At 35.4% G+C, this 22,748-nt stretch overlaps 4 protein-coding genes across 4 annotated transcripts in view; 1 reads left to right on the top strand and 3 right to left on the bottom strand.

Annotated features, from left to right (window-relative positions):
- The window catches only part of LOC125833217 (glutaminyl-peptide cyclotransferase-like), a 247,381-nt gene that overhangs the window by 96,362 nt on the left and 128,271 nt on the right, over positions 1-22,748 (bottom strand). The gene's annotated exons all lie outside the window — the stretch shown is intronic.
- LOC125833160 (uncharacterized) lies at positions 801-2,654 on the top strand. The gene has a single exon (XM_049512300.1). It carries the CDS (start codon positions 801-803, stop codon positions 2,652-2,654), a length of 1,854 nt encoding a protein of 617 aa, XP_049368257.1.
- On the bottom strand, positions 3,298-6,811 carry LOC125833205 (DUF21 domain-containing protein At5g52790-like). The gene is made up of 13 exons (XM_049512350.1): positions 6,608-6,811; positions 6,356-6,432; positions 6,083-6,166; positions 5,875-5,988; positions 5,567-5,653; positions 5,234-5,373; positions 5,050-5,137; positions 4,861-4,934; positions 4,456-4,646; positions 4,294-4,349; positions 4,141-4,187; positions 3,781-4,051; positions 3,298-3,648 (listed from the first exon to the last, which is right to left on the bottom strand). The coding sequence occupies exons 1-13, from the start codon at positions 6,786-6,788 to the stop codon at positions 3,604-3,606; spliced, it is 1,455 nt and encodes a 484-aa protein (XP_049368307.1). The 5' UTR covers positions 6,789-6,811; the 3' UTR covers positions 3,298-3,603.
- Positions 14,370-22,620, bottom strand: LOC125833204 (uncharacterized protein At3g49140-like). The gene is made up of 10 exons (XM_049512349.1): positions 22,378-22,620; positions 22,013-22,247; positions 21,403-21,505; positions 21,242-21,309; positions 20,415-20,579; positions 20,203-20,328; positions 19,666-20,004; positions 18,868-19,020; positions 18,300-18,395; positions 14,370-14,647 (listed from the first exon to the last, which is right to left on the bottom strand). The coding sequence occupies exons 1-10, from the start codon at positions 22,479-22,481 to the stop codon at positions 14,543-14,545; spliced, it is 1,494 nt and encodes a 497-aa protein (XP_049368306.1). The 5' UTR covers positions 22,482-22,620; the 3' UTR covers positions 14,370-14,542.

The following is a 22,748-nucleotide window of genomic DNA, read 5'->3' as shown; positions in this document are numbered from 1 at the left end:
ATTTGAAAATCTTCTTATTTTCTTGATGTTATATAATTATAAGTTTGAAAAGAAAAAAAAAGAAGAAGAAGGGCTAGCCCACCCCAGCCCTCCGCCCTTCTAGGATTGTGTTGAGTTAAGCATTTTCAGGCCCTTCCAAATGAAGGGTTGGCCCGCCCTAGCCCTTCAAATTCCTTTCCCGCGAGACTTGGGATATATATATATATACCGAAAGTAAAACGATATATGTCATCATGCATATAGATATTGAGTTTGTTGGAAGCAATGTGTCACAGAAGAGATACCTGAGGGCCTCCCATTACGGATGTTCAAGATACAACACCAACTGAAACAAGTTTGAGAACGATGAAACAAAAAATAACGATGAAATATTTTAGGTAAATCAAAAAATAGAATCCTAAACTAATTTGATAAAATAAATTTTGAGTCCTAGTTGCCTTATACTACTATATTTAATATTTATATTCTATAAAATAAAAAATAAACAAATTTAAAAACTTACATTTTGTGTGACTTAGATAGTGTAAAAAGAATTCCACTGATCGTGGACACAAGTTAATCTCTAAAGGGTATAGTTAGAAATAAGGAATTATTATTGGTCCAAATCGTAAACCTTAACCGAATAGGAAAAGGATGCCTTACAAATAGGAATTTTTTTTTACCTAAACTGAATGGGAAAAAGTTTACCTTAACCAACTAGGAAAAAACTCCTATGTGATGTTATATAAAGCCTTCTCTTATGGGAAAAAAAAATTGTCACGTTTATTTCCCATCTTTTCTACAAATTCAACATTCAATTAATGGCTTCGGGTTACCTCACTCGTAAGGAAACGGAGGTAAAGGTTGCTATGGCTAGGCGGGTGAAGAACAAAACCCCAGCCCCAATCCAAATCACGTCGGAGCAAATCCTCCGAGAAGCTAGGGAACGTCAAGAGGCAGAAATCAGACCGCCCAACCAGAAAATCACTGACCAAACAGAAGTAGCTGATTACCGCCTTCGCAAGCGAAAGGAATTTGAATCCTTAATTAGCCGTGTAGGCTGGAACAAGAGTGTGTGGGTGAAATATGCTGAATGGGAAGAATCACAAAACGACTTGAAGCGTGCTCGTTCTATCTGGGAACGTGCCCTTGTAGTCGATGCACTTAACCGTGACCATACCATCTGGTTGAAGTATGCCCATATGGAGATGAAGAATAAGTTTGTTGATCATGCTCGCAATCTATGGGATCGAGCTGTTATCCGTTTGCCTAGGGTTGATCAGTTGTGGTACAAGTATATTCATATGGAAGAGATGCTTGGCAATGTAGCTGGTGCAAGAGGTATTTTTGAGAGGTGGATGGGGTGGATGCCGGACCAGCAAGGGTGGTTGTCTTACATTAAGTTTGAGTTGAGGTATAATGAAATAGAGAGGGCAAGAGAAATTTTTGAGAGATTGGTTCAGTGTCATCCGAAAGTTATTGCTTGGATTAGGTTCGCAAAATTTGAGATGAAGAACGGGGAGATTGGGAGGGCAAGGAGTTGTTATGAGAGGGCTGTGGATAAGTTGGCAGATGATGACGAGGAAGCTGAGCAGTTGTTTGTGGCATTTGCAGAGTTTGAGGACAAGTGTAGGGAGACGGACAGGGCAAGGTGCATATATAAGTTTGCACTTGATCACATACCGAAAGGGCGAGCAGCTGAGGATTTGTACAGCAAGTTTGTTGCATTTGAAAAGCAGTATGGTGATAGGGAAGGTATTGAGGATACTATAGTTGGAAAAGAGAGGTTTCAGTATGAGGATCAAGTCAAGATGAATCCACGTAACTATGATACTTGGTTTGATTATATTCGTCTAGAAGAGAGCGTTGGAAATAAAGAGAGGATTAGAGAGGTTTATGAGAGAGCCATTGCTAATGTTCCTCCTGCTGAAGAGAAGCGGTATTGGCAGCGATACATTTACTTATGGATTAATTATGCATTATATGAAGAGCTTGATGCACAAGACATGGAAAGGACCAGACATGTTTACAGGGAGTGTCTTAAGCTGATTCCGCATCACAAGTTCTCATTTGCAAAGATTTGGTTGTTGGCTGCCCAGTTTGAGATTCGGCAGTTAAGACTCAAGGAGGCACGACTTTTACTTGGAGAAGCTATTGGTAGGGCTCCTAAAGACAAGATATTTAAGAAGTACATTGAAATAGAGCTGCATTTGGGGAATATAGATCGTTGCAGAAAGCTCTATGAGAAGTACTTAGAATGGTCACCTGAAAACTGCTATGCTTGGAGCAAATTCGCTGAGTTAGAGAGGTCCTTGTATGAAACAGAGAGAGCCAGAGCTGTTTTTGAACTTGCAATTGATCAACCTGCACTGGATATTCCAGAGTTACTATGGAAGGCTTACATCGACTTTGAGATCTCTGAGGGTGAATTTGAAAGAACAAGAGCACTATACGAAAGACTTCTTAACCGCACGAAACATTTAAATATTGAAAACAATTTTGGTGAGCTACCAAAGAAACTGAAGAAGAGAAGGCAAATAGACATGGAGGATGGTCCAGCAGTCTACGAGGAGTACATAGACTATCTTTTCCCTGAAGAAATGCCGGCGAACAATCTTAACATTTTGGCTTCTGCTTATAAATGGAAGAAGCAGCGGGTTGCATCCAAGGATTAGCCAGGTTTTGTATTAGCTCATAGATTTTTTTACTGTTTTCTGTTAGCTCCCACAACTCTAGTTTTGGTGGAACCTAAAATTTAGTTTTGCTCAATTCGACATCACCTTTCTTGGCAGTTTATAACGAATAATATAATTGAGGAAAGGGCAGATTTACAATTTCTAGAATAAAAGATGACTGACCTGGTATTCTATCAGATAAATGGTATGTACAAATCTGGATAACATGGAAAACATCGATCGACTTGGTTGTGTTTTGTCATTGTAAATTATTCTTCATGATCTCTTGTAAAAAATAAAATAAAAAATTGGCCAAACTCTACAAGATGTGTTGCCAAGTTCTTGATTTTGTGGCTGGAAGGCCAACATAGTAGTATTAGTTTATAGGTTGCCTCTACTTATCTTAATTTAATCTAGAAAGTAAAATTAGTGGCTGTAAAATATTCAAATGACATAAAGAGTTGCATGAACAATGATTTGCAGTCTGCAGATACAGGCAATCAACACCCTAAACCTATTTAGTTTAGTTCATGCTGTGCAAATTAATACTTGTATTTTCTTTAATTCAAAGGTGATCATTGTATGGGTCAAAACCCGGCGTACGAGCTTACCCTAAATCTACTTCATTACCTTTATATTGCCATTTGATTAATTCTTTGTTATTTATCTCCTATTATCTTAATCATGTCTAATTATAATCAATTTAGCATAAACAATCTTATTGTTTGGTCATCTCAATCTGCTTGTCCTTGAGCCATGTTAACAAATTCAACTGCACCGATTTAAAGGTGAACAATCATGTTGTGCACGCAGTTTTTGGAAGGCGTTTAAAAGAAAATGTATTTGCAAACTTGAAATTGAAAAGGTATCATCCATGATGTTACATAAAATATCCTCTTCTTCCTCACATGCATCTCTAAATTATATTCATCCAGAATATCCTCAAGTACTAAAGTCCGTGTTTGTCCAACTTCTCATAAGATTTCAGAGAAACCTGAAACAGATTTAAATTTTAGTTAATGTTAAGGTACTCATGAATCTTTTAGAGAGTTTAGCTTCTATACAATGACATTATATAAAAGATTCTTTTATACCGTCAGATCACTTAAATGATATCTACAGGTACCTGATCATTAGATGATGGAGAGCTGCGTGAAAATCTGCTTGGAGAATTTGTACTATTTAAGTGTGCAGGGGATAGTTTTGGCACAATATATGGCGACTGCACGTATGGTGAAACAGGTGAGCGCAACATAGGACTTTGATGAGCACTTGAATGTACTGGAGACGCTATTGGACTTTGCCACTTTGGTTTATAATTAGTAGCCCCTGTTGCCACTGCTCCTGGAGATCTTCTAGGTGAAAATATCATCGATGGAGGAATGTTGATCCTAATTCTGGACACAAAAATAGCAAATGTGTATGGTTCAATACGTAATCATGACATTCTTGATTAAGATACCGTAAACTGATATTGCTAACATACTTGTTATGAACATCAACATAGTCATCTGTCTCGTCGTATATTGGTTCCTTGCAGGAGAAAAAATAAGAGTTATAGCAGACAAATTAGCAATCGAGCATGGGTTAGGGGAAACAAAAATAGAACTACATAACCAACATGAATTATTAATTTTACCTGCAGAAGTTGTTCAAGGACATCTTCCATTGTAATGATACCAATTGCTTCTTCTCCTAAAATTAAATATCATTCCAATTTATCACTAATTAATTTTACCTGTAGAAGTTGTTGGACTACACTGGGTATGTTGTAACATGAAATAAGTAAGTTAGTATGTACCCTTTTCAAATGCATGAAGCTGTTGAATTGGACTGGCCGGAAGGATATTTATCTTGATTATATCGTGTTTAGCAGTGGCATTTTCTGCAGCTTCCTTAGTGATTCTTCTACTCTTCACCACTACAGCCATATGGCTGTGCCCTTTCTCGAACTGATTAAGAAGATCATATAATGGTAACGAATCTGGAACTCTGCAGGAGATCAAATAAAGATTAAGTCAACTTTCCGTTTCACTGTGGACTGACTTTTATTTCAACTATTTTCGGGTTGAATTCTCAAGTGATTTTCTGAGATAATAACTGTTAGTTAATTGACTATATGAGAAATTAGCTCAACTATTTTCTTACAAGTCATGACTTAATGAAAAAGAGTATCAAATAATGCAAGAAGTAAATAGTATCGTACTTTGGTATACTTCTTATAGTGAGATCTTTGATTGGCACCTCATCTTCAGGACGACATTTTATCAAATTCTTCACCTAGAGGTTGTACGAATGGTAAAGAAATTGAAGAAAAGTTAAATATGCAATGAAAATGTTGCAGAGTGATAATTGAAGTAGTAGTTATAAAGTTTCTGGAAATAAAAAATCTTACCAAGATTAGGCCTACAATATTTGTTGGAGTACCAGAGTATACAGGTACGCGACTATGGCCTTTGCTTATTATCAAATTCATCATCTCACTGAGAATCATCAAACATTATTTGGGTTATTATACATATAAACATGAAGTGCTAATTGAAGCTAGCTAGGAAAAATTGGCGGAGTTAGTAGTATACTCGGTAAGTTTAGAATGAAGATCAAGGGAAAAGACTCTGGACATGGGCGTCATTGAATCTTTAACTGATTTCTGAGCTAGGTCCAATGCTCCAGCAATTATGGTTGTTTCATCGTGGCTCAACTCACCGCCTTTCCCTGCCTGTAATTAAGAGGCGAATCTAGGATTTAAAGTTAATGGTCTTATTATATGAGTACATAATTGAGTTTGAGTCGAAAGCAATGGATAAATAACTCATCTTAGATACCCCTCAGACTGCTAACCAATTTGTGGTTCAGAGCTGGTCTAGTCTTAGAACTTAAAATCAAGAAAATTTTAGGTACAAAATACTAACCTCATTACCATGCATATTCACCAACATTTTCAGCTCAGCGCGACGTAGAAGTGCAGAGTGCCCTTTCCCCAAGAGTAAATCCAACAACTGATCAGACCAAGTGAACAAACATAAATAGTTGATCATGACTATGCCCAAATAAACAACTTTTATATACATCGACAGTATAATGAAAGTTTTACATAGTCATGTAAAATATATCAAATAACTTGGAAAATAAGGTATACTACTTGCTACAAGAAACTAAATTTGAAAAAATAATTATTATACAGTCAGTATATAGGACTTGTAAAGTCGTTTCTTTATACCTTACTGATCGGGTAAGATAAAGGGAAGACAACTATGACAAGTAAACGAACCAAAGGTGCCAATCTTGCACCAACGCTCAGTCCATAGCGCGAACATATGGACTGAGGAATAATCTGTGGGAGGCAAAAAAGTTGAAGTTTAATAATTACTCAGTTATTTAAAAGCTCAATCTTATAATTAAACAAACATAAATTCCTGAGAAATAACCTCTCCAAAGGCTAGTATGAGGGTGACAGATATTAATATAGCACCCCATGCAGGAAGTAAAGCATCTAGGAATATTGGAAGAGCCTGTTTCATGAAAATAATAAAACATTAATCAGCTCGAAAAATGGTACATCACTAGACAAAATCATTCACAAATCCAAAATTTAAACGTTGTAGGGTCTGAATCGATAGTTTAAACAACGGGGTTTGAATTGAAACTTATATACATGTCAAACCCGTGAACTCATTATTGGATCGCGGTTAGTAACATACCTCCATAGCCATGGCATTACATATTAGAAGGGTGCACAAGAGCAAGTGCTGATTCTTCACAATGGGCAAAATTTTCTCTGTGATCAGTTAGAAACAGAACAATTAGAACTCAAAGTGGCATCACATCACATCACTCACTCACTAAATTGACTTGTTAGAAACGTTTCTGACTAACTTTTCATTGGAAAGTCGCATTTTTTTTAGTAAGGACTAGCAAGTAAAAAATAATTATTGAATCGAAACAAGGATTACCCGCGTTTTTTCGATCATTTGGCTGACCAGCCTTAATAAGAACCTCAAGATCCATAAGGCTAAGAGACATGAGTCCTAGTGTTAATCCAGACATAAGTCCAGCAAAACACACAAGTGATACACAAATAATTAAGTATACCCAAAACATAGTTTCACAACATGGCACATCATTTGCAGCCATTTTTTGTGTTAATTTGACAACTTTTTTTTATGTTGTTAACGTACAAAAGACTGGAATTTGGAACAAAACTACTACAATTTATATAATGAGGAAAAGATGGATAAGTTAAATTTTTCTTATAAAAATTGTTGAGATGGATTAATTAATATAATAGTTGTGCAATTTTAAAATCTAATCATCTGAGATTTATATACGTGGCATTCACCCTTACCATGTAAAATGATTATTTAATGATCTAATACATTCGTTAATTGAACAAATTTGGTTAAACAAACCCACTTAAGATTTCTTAATGACTATTTGTGCGCTTTGTTATGTACCATTAAGTGCCTTACAACTAAATTAACATAACATAAGATATCGACCCCGGGACATCGAATCAGAGAACTTGCTAGTGCATATTGACACGGAAAACACTTCAAAATTTACTACATATATCAACTTCATTAATTCTCTACCACAAAACGCTATATTGTTGGGGCAGCTTAAGGGTAAGGTCACTAAGTTCAAATTACTCTGTAATAATCATTATTTATAACAATATTTTATTATAATGATAATAAAAGATTTAAATTGATTTTTTTTTATGTTATAATGTACCAATTTATAACAACATATTACCTATAACGATAACATTCATTTTTATAGCAATATATTTTATTTATTTTTTGTAAAATCCCCCTCCCCCCCATAATTGCCTTACTCTAATATTAGTTGATTTTAGTTTACTATTTTCCATTTTTGTTACTAAACATTTACTTTCATAATAAAGAAAACACTACTAATTGATGCTTTGTTGTCATAAAGTCATATATGGAAATAGACTATTTAAGTTAACTAATAATAGGCCTAGTATTTTTGACCAAATATGCTATACCATTTTTGACAAAGAATATTACATCAGTGATCAGTACATACTTTAGTAATAAAAAAAAATTGTTGAAAGGTTTGCTCACATTTATATTCGATTGGACAAAAGTTCTCGATCTTAGTAGGGCGGTTCATGGTTATGGTTAAAAAATCAATCAAATCGCAATTCGAATCAAACCGATTTAAAAAATTACTATTTCGTGTGGTTTGGTTAGGTTTTATATTTTGAAACCGATACTATTTGGTTTAATTTTGATTTTACTAAAAAACCGCAAAAATAATCAAATTGAACCGAGAAATTATACTATATAAATTTTATGATTATTTATATATTATTCATGATATAAATATTTTGTTAAATTTTAATTAACTTAAGTCTTTAACTTTATTATTTTTTAGCCCATTAACTATTAAAATCCTAAGTTCAAGTCCATCAAAATGCATTACTTTAGTCTTTATCTACCATACCTCACATCAAGTAATCACACTTTCTCTAAATTGAATCACTTCGTTCGCGTAATAATAACTCCAGTATTGTATAATTGAATCCACAGTGGTTTTTCATTGGATGTTTTATGTACTAGGTCTCTATGTCTATCAAGATGTGTATGCCCTCAGCAAATTTATTACTTCAAACCGAAAAAACCAAAAAAAAATTGAACCAAACCGACACTAACCAAACCGGTGGCTATTTTTTTGGTTTGGTTTGGTTTAAGAAATTTAAAAACCGACTAAATTGGTTTAAGTTTTCACCAATAATTGATCCAAACTGAACCATGAACACCCGTACTTATAAGGATCAAAGTTTATAAATGATGTATTAGCATGCTTTAATTTTTTATTATTGGAAAACGAATATTTTTTGAGATTTTAAATGTAAACAATTTTGTAATAAAAAAAATAAAATATTTAAATTATTTTTGTGTATAATAAGCAAATAGATTTAAATGTCAAATTCTATTACTCTATCACTATAAAAAATTTAAAAATAGATATATAATTGTGTGTTATTTATACAATTATTATTTCAAATTCTATATATATGTTTTGAAATTGAGATTGTTGAAATGAATGAGCAAATTGTAGTAAGTTTTATCTCTTGTCAATTGAAATATTTATCTCCATTGTTTATGAATTTTCCTCCTCTACATAGATTTTTTTTTGTTTTTTTATGATGGATTCGTTTTTCAGTTTTAACATTGTTGTCTAAATAAAGCTATAAGAATGAATTGTAAATAAAAAATACACATGACTCGCCATGATTTCGTTTTGCATCTTAGAATTTTAGAAGAATAATCTGCAAATAAAAATATACTCCCTCTGTCCCTAATACTTGTCCACTTTTGAATTGGCACACCTATTAAGAAATCAATAATTGACATTGTGAGTTTACCATTTTACCCCTATTAATTATGAAGTGGATGAATTAAAAACTTAATATTTTCAAGAAGTTCTACCTTTTTCAAAGTAATTAATTGAGGGTAAAATAGATAAATAAAAATTTGTCCTTTCTTGATTTGTCAAAATGAACAAGTAATTAGGGACAACTAAAAAAGAAAATATGAACAAGTAATTAGGGATAAAGGAAGTATGAATTTTATAGAGATCAAAATTTAATTTTAGACCACTAATTTTGTTAAATCGCCTCTCTCAAGAGCTCACTAACTGGACACTTTTATGTCTCTGATCCATTTAACACCAATTTAATATTTTTACTCAAATTCTCATAAAGGTAAACATCCTCATTAAATTTTCTCGGTAGACGTCTTTCTCAGTTACCATTATTCGATAGTGTCATTTCTTTTAAACATTTTCCATATCATCTTTGGTACTTTCGTGGTATTTTCCTATGTGAAGATGAACAGAAGTGGACAATAATGTGAGATCATCATCCTCCCAAATAAATATTGCTCTACAGAACAACTATTCGTAAGACTATTATAATATAATCTAACTTTAAAAAAACTTTTGAAATATATGTATGTTGGAGCAGTTGACAAATAAATTAATAAATTTTAAAATACAATCATAGTATGGTTGATGCAAATAAATATGTTGGTATGCATGCATTTAATTAGTAGGGCCATGAATTTATGTAAGTTCCCCTTCTCTTATTATATATAAAAATAAAGTAATTTATAATCATATAAATTTGTAATACCTTATTTTAGATTATAAGTTCAAACTTTTTTTATTTTTTGAATTTGAACTCATGTAAATACTGCACATTAATTGAGTATTGAGAATTTGAGATAGAAAGAGTACTTTATACTTATATCGACGACAGAGAGGAGCATCACTATCTAGCATAAAAGTTGGTACAAATCACTATCTAGCATAAAAGTGCATAAGTTAGATCCAAAAAGTTATACTCGCTCTGTTTAAAAAAGAATGACTCAATTTTCTTATTAGTCTATTTAAAAATGAATTACCCTTTTCATTTTTTGATAATACTTTAATTTCAATTTTTCACGTGGCATGTTTAATGCCACAAGATTAAAGAACATTTTGGTACATTTGACACAACTTTAATTTAAAATCACAAGATTAAAAAGTTTTCTTTCTTTTCTTAAACTTTGTTCCAAGTCAAATTAGACCATTCTTTTTTAAACGGAAGGAGTAGTATATATTTTTTGCAACCAGCTCGTTGGTGTCACATCTCACACGTGTCTATGTCATGCTACTTATAGTAATAATATGTACTATAAGCCTTAAACGGCGATAAATTAGACAAAAAAAAAAAGAGAATTATGCTTGCTCTTTTGGGGGTAAAGGCTAGTCTATACGAAAATGTCGTGTTCTCCCATTATTTACTTTCAGAGTTTTCTTGGAGTGATTCTTTAGGATGAGTGGTGTAGATTTAAGTATGAATTCATCACCATTCATATCTCTGTTGGTCTATTTTTGATAACTTGGTCATGTCATTCAAGTAATTACAATTAATTATGAAGTAAGCTGAAAGACAACAAATAACAATAATAATTACATATCTCATATAGTTTCACGAGTGGGATTTGAGAAAATACAAATATACGTAGACCTTATTTGTAATTTGACACTCAACATGCAACGATGTATTATCAATTTACCATAAAAGAGTAAGTTGAAAGGCATATGAATAAAATTGACGAAAGTATATATGATCTAAACAAAACAGCATATTATACCAACAATCAAGAGAGTGTTGTAATGACCCATAAAATCAGTTTTGAATTTTTATTATAAAATTACCGTTTTACTCATCTCGATAGTTATCCCGAGTCAGTTTTGATCAATTTGAGAAGTTGGTTTGAAAATTTTTGGGTTATTTGTTAATACGATTGTTTAGTTGATGGGTGAATTTAAATAATTAATTTCAATTGGTGATTAATGGGCCAAGTGGTATAGTATAATTAATACCACTTAACCCATGTAAAATAATAAAACCATAAGTAAATAAAGGGGAGATTATTTCTTTTAGTCACAACAAGAAAGAGAGAAACCCTATGACGACGCTCAATTTCAAAGGAGGAAGCGGGAGTGCCTTTAGGTAAAAATCTATCTAATTAGTCTTTCTTATTCATATACATTAGTGTACAGGGTATGAATACTAATCATAACTAAATGGACTGGTAAAAAATGAGATGATCCTTGTTTTCTGATGATACAAATTTAAGTCGGCTGAAAATTGGATCTATACAATTCTTACTAAGCGTAAGTTATTGTGGATTTGTGCAAAACAATTGATAAGTAGTAGTGGGTCTTCATAGTTTATGATATTGAATAAATAAGTGCTAAGGGCGGCCGACGGGAAATCAAAAGAATTCACGTTCTAGTAATTGTTAAACTTTGTTGTTCCATTTATTTATTGTTGGGTTAATTAGTAATGATTGAATATGCATTATGCCATGTACATATGTATGCAAAGAATGGCCGCCATGATGTAGCAGTGATGGTTAAGAAACCAATCTGTGGCAATATTCTTGAAATTAACATATTAAAGTTATACTATTAAATTAGTTGAGATTTTAGGGATACAGTGGAAATAGTAGATGTAATATTAAATAAGTTGGGGGGTTAGATATTACTGGTGCAACGTGAATGTGGGGAAACAGACCTTGTCTGCAATCATTGTTAATAATTACCAAGTGATTGAGGTAATAATTGGAATGTTAGTTGACATCAAGATTTTTGGAACTTGATTATAAACGTGGGTGAATTTTTGGGTCAAGGCTAAACACATAGTAATACGAGTGTTGTTAGTATTCAGAATCTTACCGTGGTTACTTATTTGAATAGATTGCTTTGAGTTGGAAGTTCAACGAGATGGGAAGACTCGAGACCTGGAGTGATTGTTCAATTAATTTGAGGCAAGTGGATTTCTAAACCCTTGTTAAGTGTATGGAATTCATGTATTTCCTTGTAATATGTGTTTAGGGTAATGAGGCTTGGTGATGGGTTGACTTGTCCACATTGATTAATTCTAATGATGAGAAAGGGATAATAAAAGGCAATGTGATCAATTGTTTGTGTGATGTGTTGAGAATTGTTTGAAAGGCTTGTTGAATCATTGTTGATGTTGTATCCTGATTTTGTTGTTGTGAATTGTGCAATGTTTTGAAAATGGTCATCTCTTCATTATTTGTGTGAACATGTTATTTGCATTGTTCTGAGACATGGTTGTGACAAGTGTTATGTGCATTGAGAAAGAATAAGAAAATAAAGAGGATGTACCATTTCGAGGGACGTGTCGCGCGCCGCGACGGATACTATATTTCGAGGGACGTATCGCGCGCCGCGATGGTTACTATTATCGAGGGTCGTATCGCGCGCCGCGATAGATGCATGGACATATATGTCCCCCATGGGTCCCGGACTGAGAGACAGCGGGTGTGTATCATTAGGTCAGACATGCATCACTATACTTGGCATTGCATTTCATTGCATTGCACTTCTTTATTATTGGTGAACTTGATCTTGTGTGTTGCTGATCTTGTGAGTGCCTTTCTATGAAACTTGTGACTGATGAATATTGGGCTTATTGTTGAAGATATGAAATTGTTAAAGTGTTGTGTTGAGCTATGTGCTTTGTAAACTGTGAACTGTTATGTTAGGTTGGTACTAAGCAGGTTGTAGTTGTGAATGTTCGGTTGGGGTGTAAGGAGTACTTGTATTCTATCCCCTTATCTCGTGTTTAGAGGTTTACTTGCTGAGTACCGTGTGGTTTGGTACTCACCCCTTGCTTCTACAAATTTTTGTTGGTTACGAGCCTGGATTTTTGTAGTACTTGTCATTCTCTTCTTTTCCAAGGCTTCTGGGAGATTTGTGAGGTAGTTGTTTGTCTTCTCAGCGATCCTTCTTACTCTTGTTTATGATCTTGTTCTACTCTAGAAACAATGTCATATGAGACTTGTATTTTTCTTTTGATTCAATTGTAATACTTTAGAGGCTTGTACACGTGACAACCAGATTTTGGGGGTATTTTTGAGTTAATTATGAAATTTCCGCATTTTATTGTAATTGGTGAGTGTTAGGCTGACTTGTCTTGGTGGGATAAGATGAGTGTCATCACGTCCATTTTTGGGTCGTGACAAGTGTGCACATTACTACCTAGGCATTAGCTTAAATTAATAGTCATTGTAGTACTTTATGTACGTAGTACTAGTACTTAGTTTCGACAACATTAATTTGGAGTTTACGAAAATGCCAGTATTTTTGGTAAATATTCCTATTTGCTTAGATCATATAAATAATAAATAGTCTCAAACACCGAAAGTCATGGTGTAAGAAACTTCCTCGAAGTTCATTTTAACATATGTTTTAATTGATTTGTATTAAACAAAAACACTCAATTAGCTTCATATATGGAGTTCTGTTATACTTCATAGCCATATATTAGCAGTGTTTGATGTCATATGTTGATTAGGAAATGACATTATTATCACCTTTTTCCAATAATATTCGATCTCTAGGAAAACAAGTTCCTTAAGAAATGAGGAAAATGAACTCCCCAATGAAAATAGGAAAAATAAGTTTTACCAATGACATTCCAAGTTGATTGTGTCCTCTCCACCCTCCAACACACCTCATCTTTACCCTAACCCCATAGTCCTCATCCCCATCATCCGACATTCCTACCTCCCTACCCCACCTTCATAGTATTTATACAAATGCTTTTAGGATAATAGCTTTTGCTTACCTACCGATCAATACAAGAAAATAAGTAAAAAACTCAACATTTTTCATGTCGTACCGAACACGCCCTACATGAAAAATTCTCAGTTAAGCTAATTAAGAGTTACTATACTACTTATTTCTGTTATGTCTGCAAAAAAGTGATGATAAAAGTAAGGCTTTCGTTTTCTAGGAGTGCAAAAGTAATGCAGCTTTTTGTTGCTAATATCTCAAAAGATGTTTCTTCGAGTCTTTACAGCTCCTATTTCATTATTCCATTTGTGTATGCATGCAATTTTTAACTCAAAACTATAACTGTGCTTTGTAAGACGGACGGAGTAGATATAGCTGATTGCACACAGTAATCCTGATTCTTGAACACATACAAATTGAAATAAATGTACAAACGATGACCCCATTATTTCCAACGAATATATAACTGTACAACCAACCGATCACACCTTTTGTTCCAATGAAATAAGTAAAATGTTCCGAAAGTAGTTTCACACTGTAAGGTTAAAAAGAATACTCATATTACCAAAACTGCTTCAGCATGGGATGGGAATTAAGCTGTACAAAGTCGAGTTCATATTAAAATTGAGTAATTATGACTCTTCACTGAAATAAATATGATGTAATCGATCAAACACTCACTACATGCTATGTACAATTCTGAGACAGAAGTAGTACAACAAGATCTAGAGAATAAATAGACTTGTGTCTTCAGCTTTTCATGATTCAGCTTGCTGACTTTCTTTCTTTTGGCGCGACTTGTGGTGGATCCTGGGAAACAGTAGATCATTAAGTTGTCTTTCAGCACTATACTCTGATGAGGCCTGCAAAAAAAACATTCTATTACTTTTTCACGTACACTGGGTAAAAGAAAAATGCAGGCACACAAGAATACAATGAGTGTGTTTGGCAGGGAGGAAAATATTTTCTCGAAAATACGATGTTTGATTAGTTTTAACATTTTGGAAATGTGTTGGCCTGGCTAAATGGGCTGGATCAAGACTGGACTTGGAACAGGTTAATGGACCAGGTGCAATGCTGATCTGTTCCATTAGCTGAAGCAGGACTACTGGAAGGAATAGAAGACCAATGAAAGCTAGAAGATTAGAAGAATCAGAAGACCGAGGAAGTTGGTAAAAGATCAGAGGTGAACTCCATCAAAACAAGTGGATAAAGGAGTGTTGAAGTGAAGCAGAAGTCTTCCACTCAAATACGGTAATGGAAGAGTTTGACTTCACAAGGTGGTTGTGAACAACTATACCTCAATGATCTGAAGGTATAAATAAAGAACTCTTTCACAGAAGAAGATAAGGCACTCACACAAGAAGCAAAGATAGAACTCAACCAAATAAGCAAGAGCTATTGAGAACTCAAGTTTTGACTTATTTTTCAAATGCAGCCTCTGATACAAAGAACTGGATTGAAGAACTTGCTCAGGCTTAGGAGTCTATGCAACTGTCAGGTCTAAAGGATTGAAGAACTTGTCTCAGGCTTAGGAGTTTAGGCAACTGTCAGTTCTAAAAATTCTTGTATTAGGGTGATTATCGAGTTGTATCTTTTCAGCTTTCCTAGAAGCAATTGTTTAGGAATAAACAGAATTAGAAGTTGGATTTCAAGTTGGAATAACTTGAAAAACGAAGCAACTATCTGCGAAGATTATTGTTAAAGAATGACAAAAGTCCCACATCGGTGGTTAATGAGATGGGTGGACTCCTTATAAGGCTTGGGCAATCCTCCTCCCTTTGAGCTAGCTTTTGGGGTGTGAGTTAGGCCCTAAGACCTAATTTAACATGGTATCAGAGCAGGGCCCGTCTCACCCGATGTTGGGACCCCCAAAATCAAAATTGCCCACGCACCAGATGCTAAGCATTGGGCGTGAGGTGGGGTGTTAAAGAATGACAAAAGTCCCACATCGGTGGTTAATGAGATGGGTGGACTCTTTATAAGGCTTGGGCAATCCTCCTCCCTTTGAGCTAGCTTTTGGGGTGTGAGTTAGACCTAAGACCTAATTTAACAATTATTGCTTTGGGGATTAGAGTTAGTTCCTAGCTGCAACTCTTGTAATTTAAATTATGTTAAGGTTCATTGATTTAGTGGATTTGGGTCAAATCCTACAAAGGTGCAGGTTGTGGTTTTTCGCCTCTATGAGTTGGGTGTTTTCACGTAAAAACACTGTCTTTACTTCACTGCAACTATTAGACTAATAAATAGATAGAAGAAACCTGTAAAGTAACAGGGTTCATAGCTTAAGCGAAAATTAGGCATAACTCACGTGAGTTATTAGGATGTGCACAATATCAAGGAGGGAAGTCATTTTCCGTTTACTCTCCCACGTCATTTCCAACTGATGGTTTCAACCCACACAGCCCACCCTCATCCAAACCCCCACCCCTCCACCAACCCCCCACTCCCTCACACCGCCCTCCCAAATTCAGTGGCGGATCCAAAAAATTTATATTATGGGTGCTCAACTATATTTAGCTCGGAAATTGCTACATAGAATGGCTGCTCGGTTAATATATTTCAATAAATTACTAAATTTTGTACTTAAATAATAATGTTTGTCACAAAAGGCAGTGAGTGCTTAAGCACCCATAATACATAATATAGTCCCCGCCACTGCCCAAACTCCTTGGCCCCATCCCCTAAAAGGTAGTTATGCCATGTTATCTTTTTTGAAAAATATTTATGCTTACTTACCAAATACCAAAAAATATGTGAGAAAATCACTTATTTTCCCATGAAGACCCGAGTACCGACAGTGAGAGGAGACTCGGAGCACTTCCCTGTTGATGGAGTTGCACGTATTGACACTATATATTCAGGGTAAGGTGTCATGGTGTGTGTTATTTGCAGATGTAGTTTTGATTGACGAGACTCACAATGGAGTTAACGCTAAGTTGGATGTTTGGAGACAAAACCTGGAGTCTCAAGGGTTCAGATTGAGCAGGACCAAGACTGAATACTTGGAGTGCAAGTTCAGTGAAATGATGCATGAGGTTGATGTGGAAGTGAGGCTTGATACGCAGATCATCCAGAAGAGAGGTAGTTTCATCTTGGGTCGATTATCCAAGGAAATGGAGAGGTTGACAAGGATATGGTAAAGGGTGGCTGAAATGGAGGCTTGCTTTTGGAGTCTTGTGTGATAAGGTGTCACCTAGACTTAAAAGGCAAGTTCTACAAAGTGGTAGTTAGACCAACTATCTCTCACATTCAGAAGATTAACGGATGCCGCAACGATGAGGAGATGCACAGATGCCTCAGTGTAGAGGTGTGAGAGATCGGTTATAGATGGATTCAGGAGAGGTAGATGTAGAGGTAGATCAAAGAGATATTGGGGAGAGGTGATTAGACAGGACATGAGGAAGTTGTAGCTCCGAGGACATGACTTTAGATAGGAAGGTGTGGAGGACACGAATTAGGGTAGAAGGTTAGTATGTATGTAGAAGTGTTTACTACTAGTAGGCAGAAATGTCTTGTCTTGTTGCCCTTTCTATTAGTCGTAGGACTACTTTTGTAGTTCCTTGTTCTTTGATTTCTGCAACTATCCATTATTTTGTGAAGTTTGTTTGTAGTATTATTTTGTTATAGTACCGTTTTGTTACTATCTGTTGTTTTTGTTACTACCGAATGTCTATTGTATTTCCATTGTGTCTTTTCCCAGACTGTCTTTGTCTTGAGCCGGGGGTCTATCTGAAACAATCTCTCTACCAGATCCCACTGGGTGGAACTACATTGGGTATGTTGTTGTACCGCACACCATATGTCTTCAAGGTTTCAACTTTTCTCTTGCTGAGAAGAAATAAGAATAAAAATGGACTACCTTCGATAGTAGAACACATAATCCCAATAACCTAGAAGGTAAGATGAATAAATATAAGAAAATGTATGTGCAGGTTGCCTTCCCCTTTTCCTTGTTCAATTTGGCTTTTCAAAAAATTTCACATAGGATACCCCTTGAGTGGTTTTACATTAAATTTCAATTTTTTGCTATCGAAGACATAATTGAGTAAGTATGAATGTGCCCTCTCTAATTGCTTGGGGTTTAAATAAAGTGGTCACATACTCCATGTTCGCATCACAGCATGCAAAAGTCTTCCTTTCATGTTTCACTGTCAATCTTCTAACATCAACAATGCCTCAGTCCCAAACAATTTGGGGTCAGATATATGAATCCTTAGTGGCCATGTTTCTCACAACCACTCTTCATTGAAAAGACACTCACACATGTTTTGCCAATAACAAAGAATTAGGCATGCATGTGAGGGTATGCAAGACATAAATATGCCTCTTTATCGGAGTAAACTTTTAGATGTGGTGACCACACACATCAATGGGTCTGTTTTTCAGTTTATGTCAAGGACTTTGATCCACATAGAAGGAACTCATTTACGATACAATAGATATTCAACAAGACTAGAAATTAAGGATGGAGTCCCAAAACTCCTAAGAAGATAAAGTATTACAATATCTTACCCGCTTTCTAAATGAAAACCGAAGTGTTTGGACTTGTGTCCCAGCGCAAACTCTCAAGTCAAAACCAAGGCTGTCCACACCAATCAGAGACACCTCCTGCCATAAATTGCAAGAAGAAACTCTAGATGAATACCCCAGCGAGCATCATACTTAATAGAAGATCTAGTTCAGTACGTATAAGACACATTTCCATCGTAAACACAGACAAGTGATGCACACTCATATTTTCAAAAATAAATAAATAACAGACCCGAAATTCATCTGTTTCAATTTAAAATGCTGACTGCAATACTAGATATTGTTATCAGGAAAAAAAGTTTGTTTTAGGTTTCGGACATTTTATCTTCCAATCACATGTTCAGGTTTCTCTTCTTATCTTATCTTTTTAAAATATTCTCCAGCGCATGATCAAGGGAGGTTGAGTTGCATGGTTTTCTTTAAATTATTTTCCCTGTAGACCAATCCCTGGGTTGTACAGCAATGAACTTCTGAGGATAGAAAAAGTAGTAAATCTACTGATCTCAGAACAATATTTGAATCTGAGATTACAGGCTGTAAGGACCATTACCTCCACTTGAATTCCCTTGCATCTCCAACAGAGAGATCTAAGAGCCTGCATAGTCTTCTGTCCAGCAGCTTTAAGCCGAGATATTATTTTGGCAGCTGAATGTACAATTGCATCAGACCTAGCTCTCCTAAAATCATCTAACTCAACAAAGATCTGTGAGCACCAAAATTAAAAAACATCAACTTGGTAATCCCTGAATAATGATGAATATGTAAACAGGAATCTCCCATAAGCAGAAAATGGTCAAAGAATGCAGATATAGAACTGGTCAAATTTCATTTAAAACAATTGAAAGAGAAAAAAGAAAAAAGAAAAAAAGAACATCCCATGGATCTTGTGTACAAGATTCACTTGGTAGGGAAAATCCACAGTGAAATTATCATAACATTTATCATCCACCATGACACAAAACAGTTTCAGAATCCTGCTTACGGAGTCAATTCCGAAACTAGATTTCAACTTGGCATACAAACTTGTATAATTCAGGATAGACATTTTTTCTGTTCAGAAATCGAATGAAAAAGAGTACCCTCTTTTCCTTTTTCTGTTCTAATGATAGTTATTCCTTCATATTCCTGACTTGTTAAATTAAATATTCATTTAGTGTTGCTCTCTGTGCCATCAGAACTTATTGAAGTCCGCAATGATTCTCCATATGACAATAAGTTTCGAGATGACCAAAATAATTACTGTAAATACAGAAATTGCACTACATAAACTGAGACACGTGGAGAGGGAAGAAGGGAATGCTAACCAACAACAATCAGGTTGAACCACATAAAACCTACACACAGTTACCTGATTCCCATTGGAAGAAATTAACTGAATTCTGATCATCTCTAGCTTGTAAAATGAAGTTCCATTTCCTAAGTTCTCATCCTTTTCCAATTCTTCCCAACTTGGGTTCTCTTGTGATGATCCAATCTCATGTTTGTGGCCATTTATTTGAACACCACCCTTTTCTTTGTGGTCATCATCTTTTTCTATCCGGTTTAAGTCCGCGTCACTCAATGTATCTTCAGATATCTGCTTTTGAATCGTAGTGTGCTCTTCCAGGAAGGATGGCCTTAGAAGGCCTTGTATAGCAAGACCTGCAGGAGGCTGGTCCATGAAATCTATGGGGTCATCTGTCACAACCTGAGAAGCAAAGAAGATCACAAACGAAGTGGGTTAAATTACCAATTAGATAGCAGATGCAGAAGGTTTAATGCCAGCATGTGCAGAAAAATAAATGTTTAACAGTGCTGATTTCACTCAAAAGGAAATCGATTTAATGTTTCTCTTAAACTTAACTTTGACTTTTCATGGCGTGAAATCAATGATGTAGAGAATCACCTCAGCGATCTTTTTGGCAAAATACATTGGATGAGAAGAGCGCATCGTTTCTAATTTAGCCCAATCCCCCAATGACCCATCAGAATCCCCATCCTGATCTTCATCATCAACAATGGCAACCCAATCCTGTCAACAAGCATTTAAACTGATTTATCAAATGGAAAGTGCTTACTCGCATTCTAAAAAGTAAAGCATTTGAAATAAATAAATACCTCGTCACTGTCACCATCATCATTGTCATCTTCATCGAGGTCATCTTCGTCATCAATATCACTGTCCTCATCGTCAAAATCATCTATGCCATAATCAACTTCAGATTGACCAAATGATTCTAGTTCACTGAGCATTTCAGCAGTATCTAGGCCAATAATTACTTGCTGCATCGTATTTGAAATTTAAGCAAGCATTCAGAACTCTTTTCTTATCAACTTTTGGTCATTTACAACCTAGCAAGGTAACAAAAAAGATCTTTTTTGATAAATTTAAAAAAGCAGACTTATGTCAGCTTAATCATAGGTACTAACATTATGCATACACATAGCTTCCTCTCACTATTCAAAATTCACTCTCTTTTTTTCCTTTCCTGAAATGCTAAAAGAGCTCCAAGATGGTTGGAACCAACAAACATGTTTAAAAGCAAACTTCCAGTTTGTCTAAAAATAACTGATATTTGAAGACAGGCAAGTAATTACATGACAGAACAGTCTTTCCATGGGAAGATGATTATAGAAACAACAATCAAGAAGTTTCTTTATTCAGACAAACTTATCCTGCATGGTAGATAAACTAGAATAATACAACTTGCACCATTATACATTGATGACATGAACTTCTGCAAAAGGTTAGTACATATCACCCTGGAAGACCGTTGACTAATCAAGAAACATGTAAGCAACACGGCAGAATCATTTGGAAGTACTCACAGAAGGCAGTATGCTCGGTCTGATCCAATCACAAAAATATGTAAATGAACAATGCATCAATTGACCATTCTGCAAACATGAAAACAAACAGAACTTTTTAACTTCAATGTCCATACCACAACGTTTTCTTCGGCTGTCAGAGTTTGCAGGATGTCTTCATCATTCTTCACTTGAAAGTAGATGTCTGACCAAAAGGCAAAGCACATAAACCTTCATAACGACCAAAATGTACTAGTGGTAGGAAAACATGCTAAATGACAAGAATTGAGCAGCTTACTTCCAAGTTCATCAGTTATATAAGGCAAGTCTGGCCAGAAAATGTTCTCCTGTACTTCATTGTTGACCACACCTGAAAACATGAGTGTTGCTTTGCTGTTTACCTACAGATCAAGTAGGAAAACCAATATTAGCTTTCTGAAGACAACTAGCTACAGTGATAAATAGCTATCCGAGTTCATCAGTTATCTGGCCAGGAAAAGTTCTCATGCACTATTTACTAAACCTGAAACCGTTAGTGTTGCTCTGGTGTATAACTAAAGATCATGTGGTAACGGAAATAGTATTATATTTGCTCATGACAGGGTAGAGGGAAAGCAGAAAGATATTGAGAGCCTGGGAGTAATGTCCTGACACTGGAAGTTTGTATGACTACTCTCTGACCACCATGGATGACCCTGGATGCTATCCAGCTTTCCAAGGGCATTGTGAAACAATAATTCAGTAAGGAAATAAAATCTTAAGTGATCCCAAACTTTCTGTTCTTCTTTCTTTATAATATTTCCAACACCTAATCACTAAAATATCTATACATTTGCATTCAAAATCAGTATATGCTTCCAACATACAATCAAATAAAGCAAACATGATACAATAGTATTTATTGGTACCTCAATGATTGTTCTAGCAGTTTCAGCTGGTGACAATTGAGCTTCCTCATTCTCCCCATTTTCCGAATCCGAAATGTCTTCAAACGGATGATACCTGGATGGCTTCGCATTCTGTTTCACTGGTCCAGAACTCGCACTAGGCTGATCTCTCGCACTTGCTTTAATCCCACCTTTTCCCTTACCCGTTCTTATTCTGCCACCACAATACTCCGTCGTCAACCTCCTTATCTTATTCCTACAAGCAAACAGTACATATACCGCAACGAGTTTACAACATCATTTGAGCTTGCACTGTGTGCTTTTAACTGTTAGTATATAATAATCAGCTGGATCAGTAATAGAAACAGTAAAAGGAAAACTAGTACCGAGGGATGAAGAAACTGGCGGAGTGAGAAAACCAGCGGGAGGTGCGGTTGAAGTTACCGGCGGGGAAACGGACGGCGACGGCGGCAGGTTCTACCATAAGCATTTTTCAAGTTTTCAGCAACTGAGGAATTGAATTAACGGGGAGAGATCGGTGAAATAGAAGCAAAAAGTAGAGGGGTTTTTCAAAGATCTTCTTCGTCCATCAGTCTGTGATTGGGTGTTGTGGTTCTCTTATTATTATCCATTTGAAAGCGCTCGCTTGTTTCTTCTTCTTTATTCATTAGCAATATGCGATAAAAGATTCCATGTCTGCTCCCATACCGTCCCTACAGCTGAGTCCACCTGCCAAAATAACGGTGTGAAATTACTG

The sequence above is a fragment of the Solanum verrucosum genome, unplaced genomic scaffold (genome assembly GCF_900185275.1).
Source record: "Solanum verrucosum unplaced genomic scaffold, falcon-dt-bn FXZP01000100.1, whole genome shotgun sequence".
Taxonomy (NCBI): domain Eukaryota; kingdom Viridiplantae; phylum Streptophyta; class Magnoliopsida; order Solanales; family Solanaceae; genus Solanum; species Solanum verrucosum.
This window is presented reverse-complemented; position numbering and strand designations above follow the sequence as displayed.

Coding starts and splice junctions, on each gene's coding strand:
- LOC125833204 (XM_049512349.1), bottom strand. CDS start 22,481: ATGCTTATGGTAGAACCTGCCGCCGTCGCCGTCCGTTTCCCCGCCGGT. Junction 22,248..22,377: donor GCCAGTTTCTTCATCCCTCG/GTACTAGTTTTC, acceptor GTTTGCTTGTAG/GAATAAGATAAGGAGGTTGA. Junction 21,506..22,012: donor CTGCTAGAACAATCATTGAG/GTACCAATAAAT, acceptor CTTGATCTGTAG/GTAAACAGCAAAGCAACACT.
- LOC125833160 (XM_049512300.1), top strand. CDS start 801: ATGGCTTCGGGTTACCTCACTCGTAAGGAAACGGAGGTAAAGGTTGCT.
- LOC125833205 (XM_049512350.1), bottom strand. CDS start 6,788: ATGGCTGCAAATGATGTGCCATGTTGTGAAACTATGTTTTGGGTATAC. Junction 5,138..5,233: donor CTTCATTCTAAACTTACCGA/GTATACTACTAA, acceptor GATGATTCTCAG/TGAGATGATGAATTTGATAA. Junction 4,188..4,293: donor TCCTTGAACAACTTCTGCAG/GTAAAATTAATA, acceptor TTCTCCTGCAAG/GAACCAATATACGACGAGAC.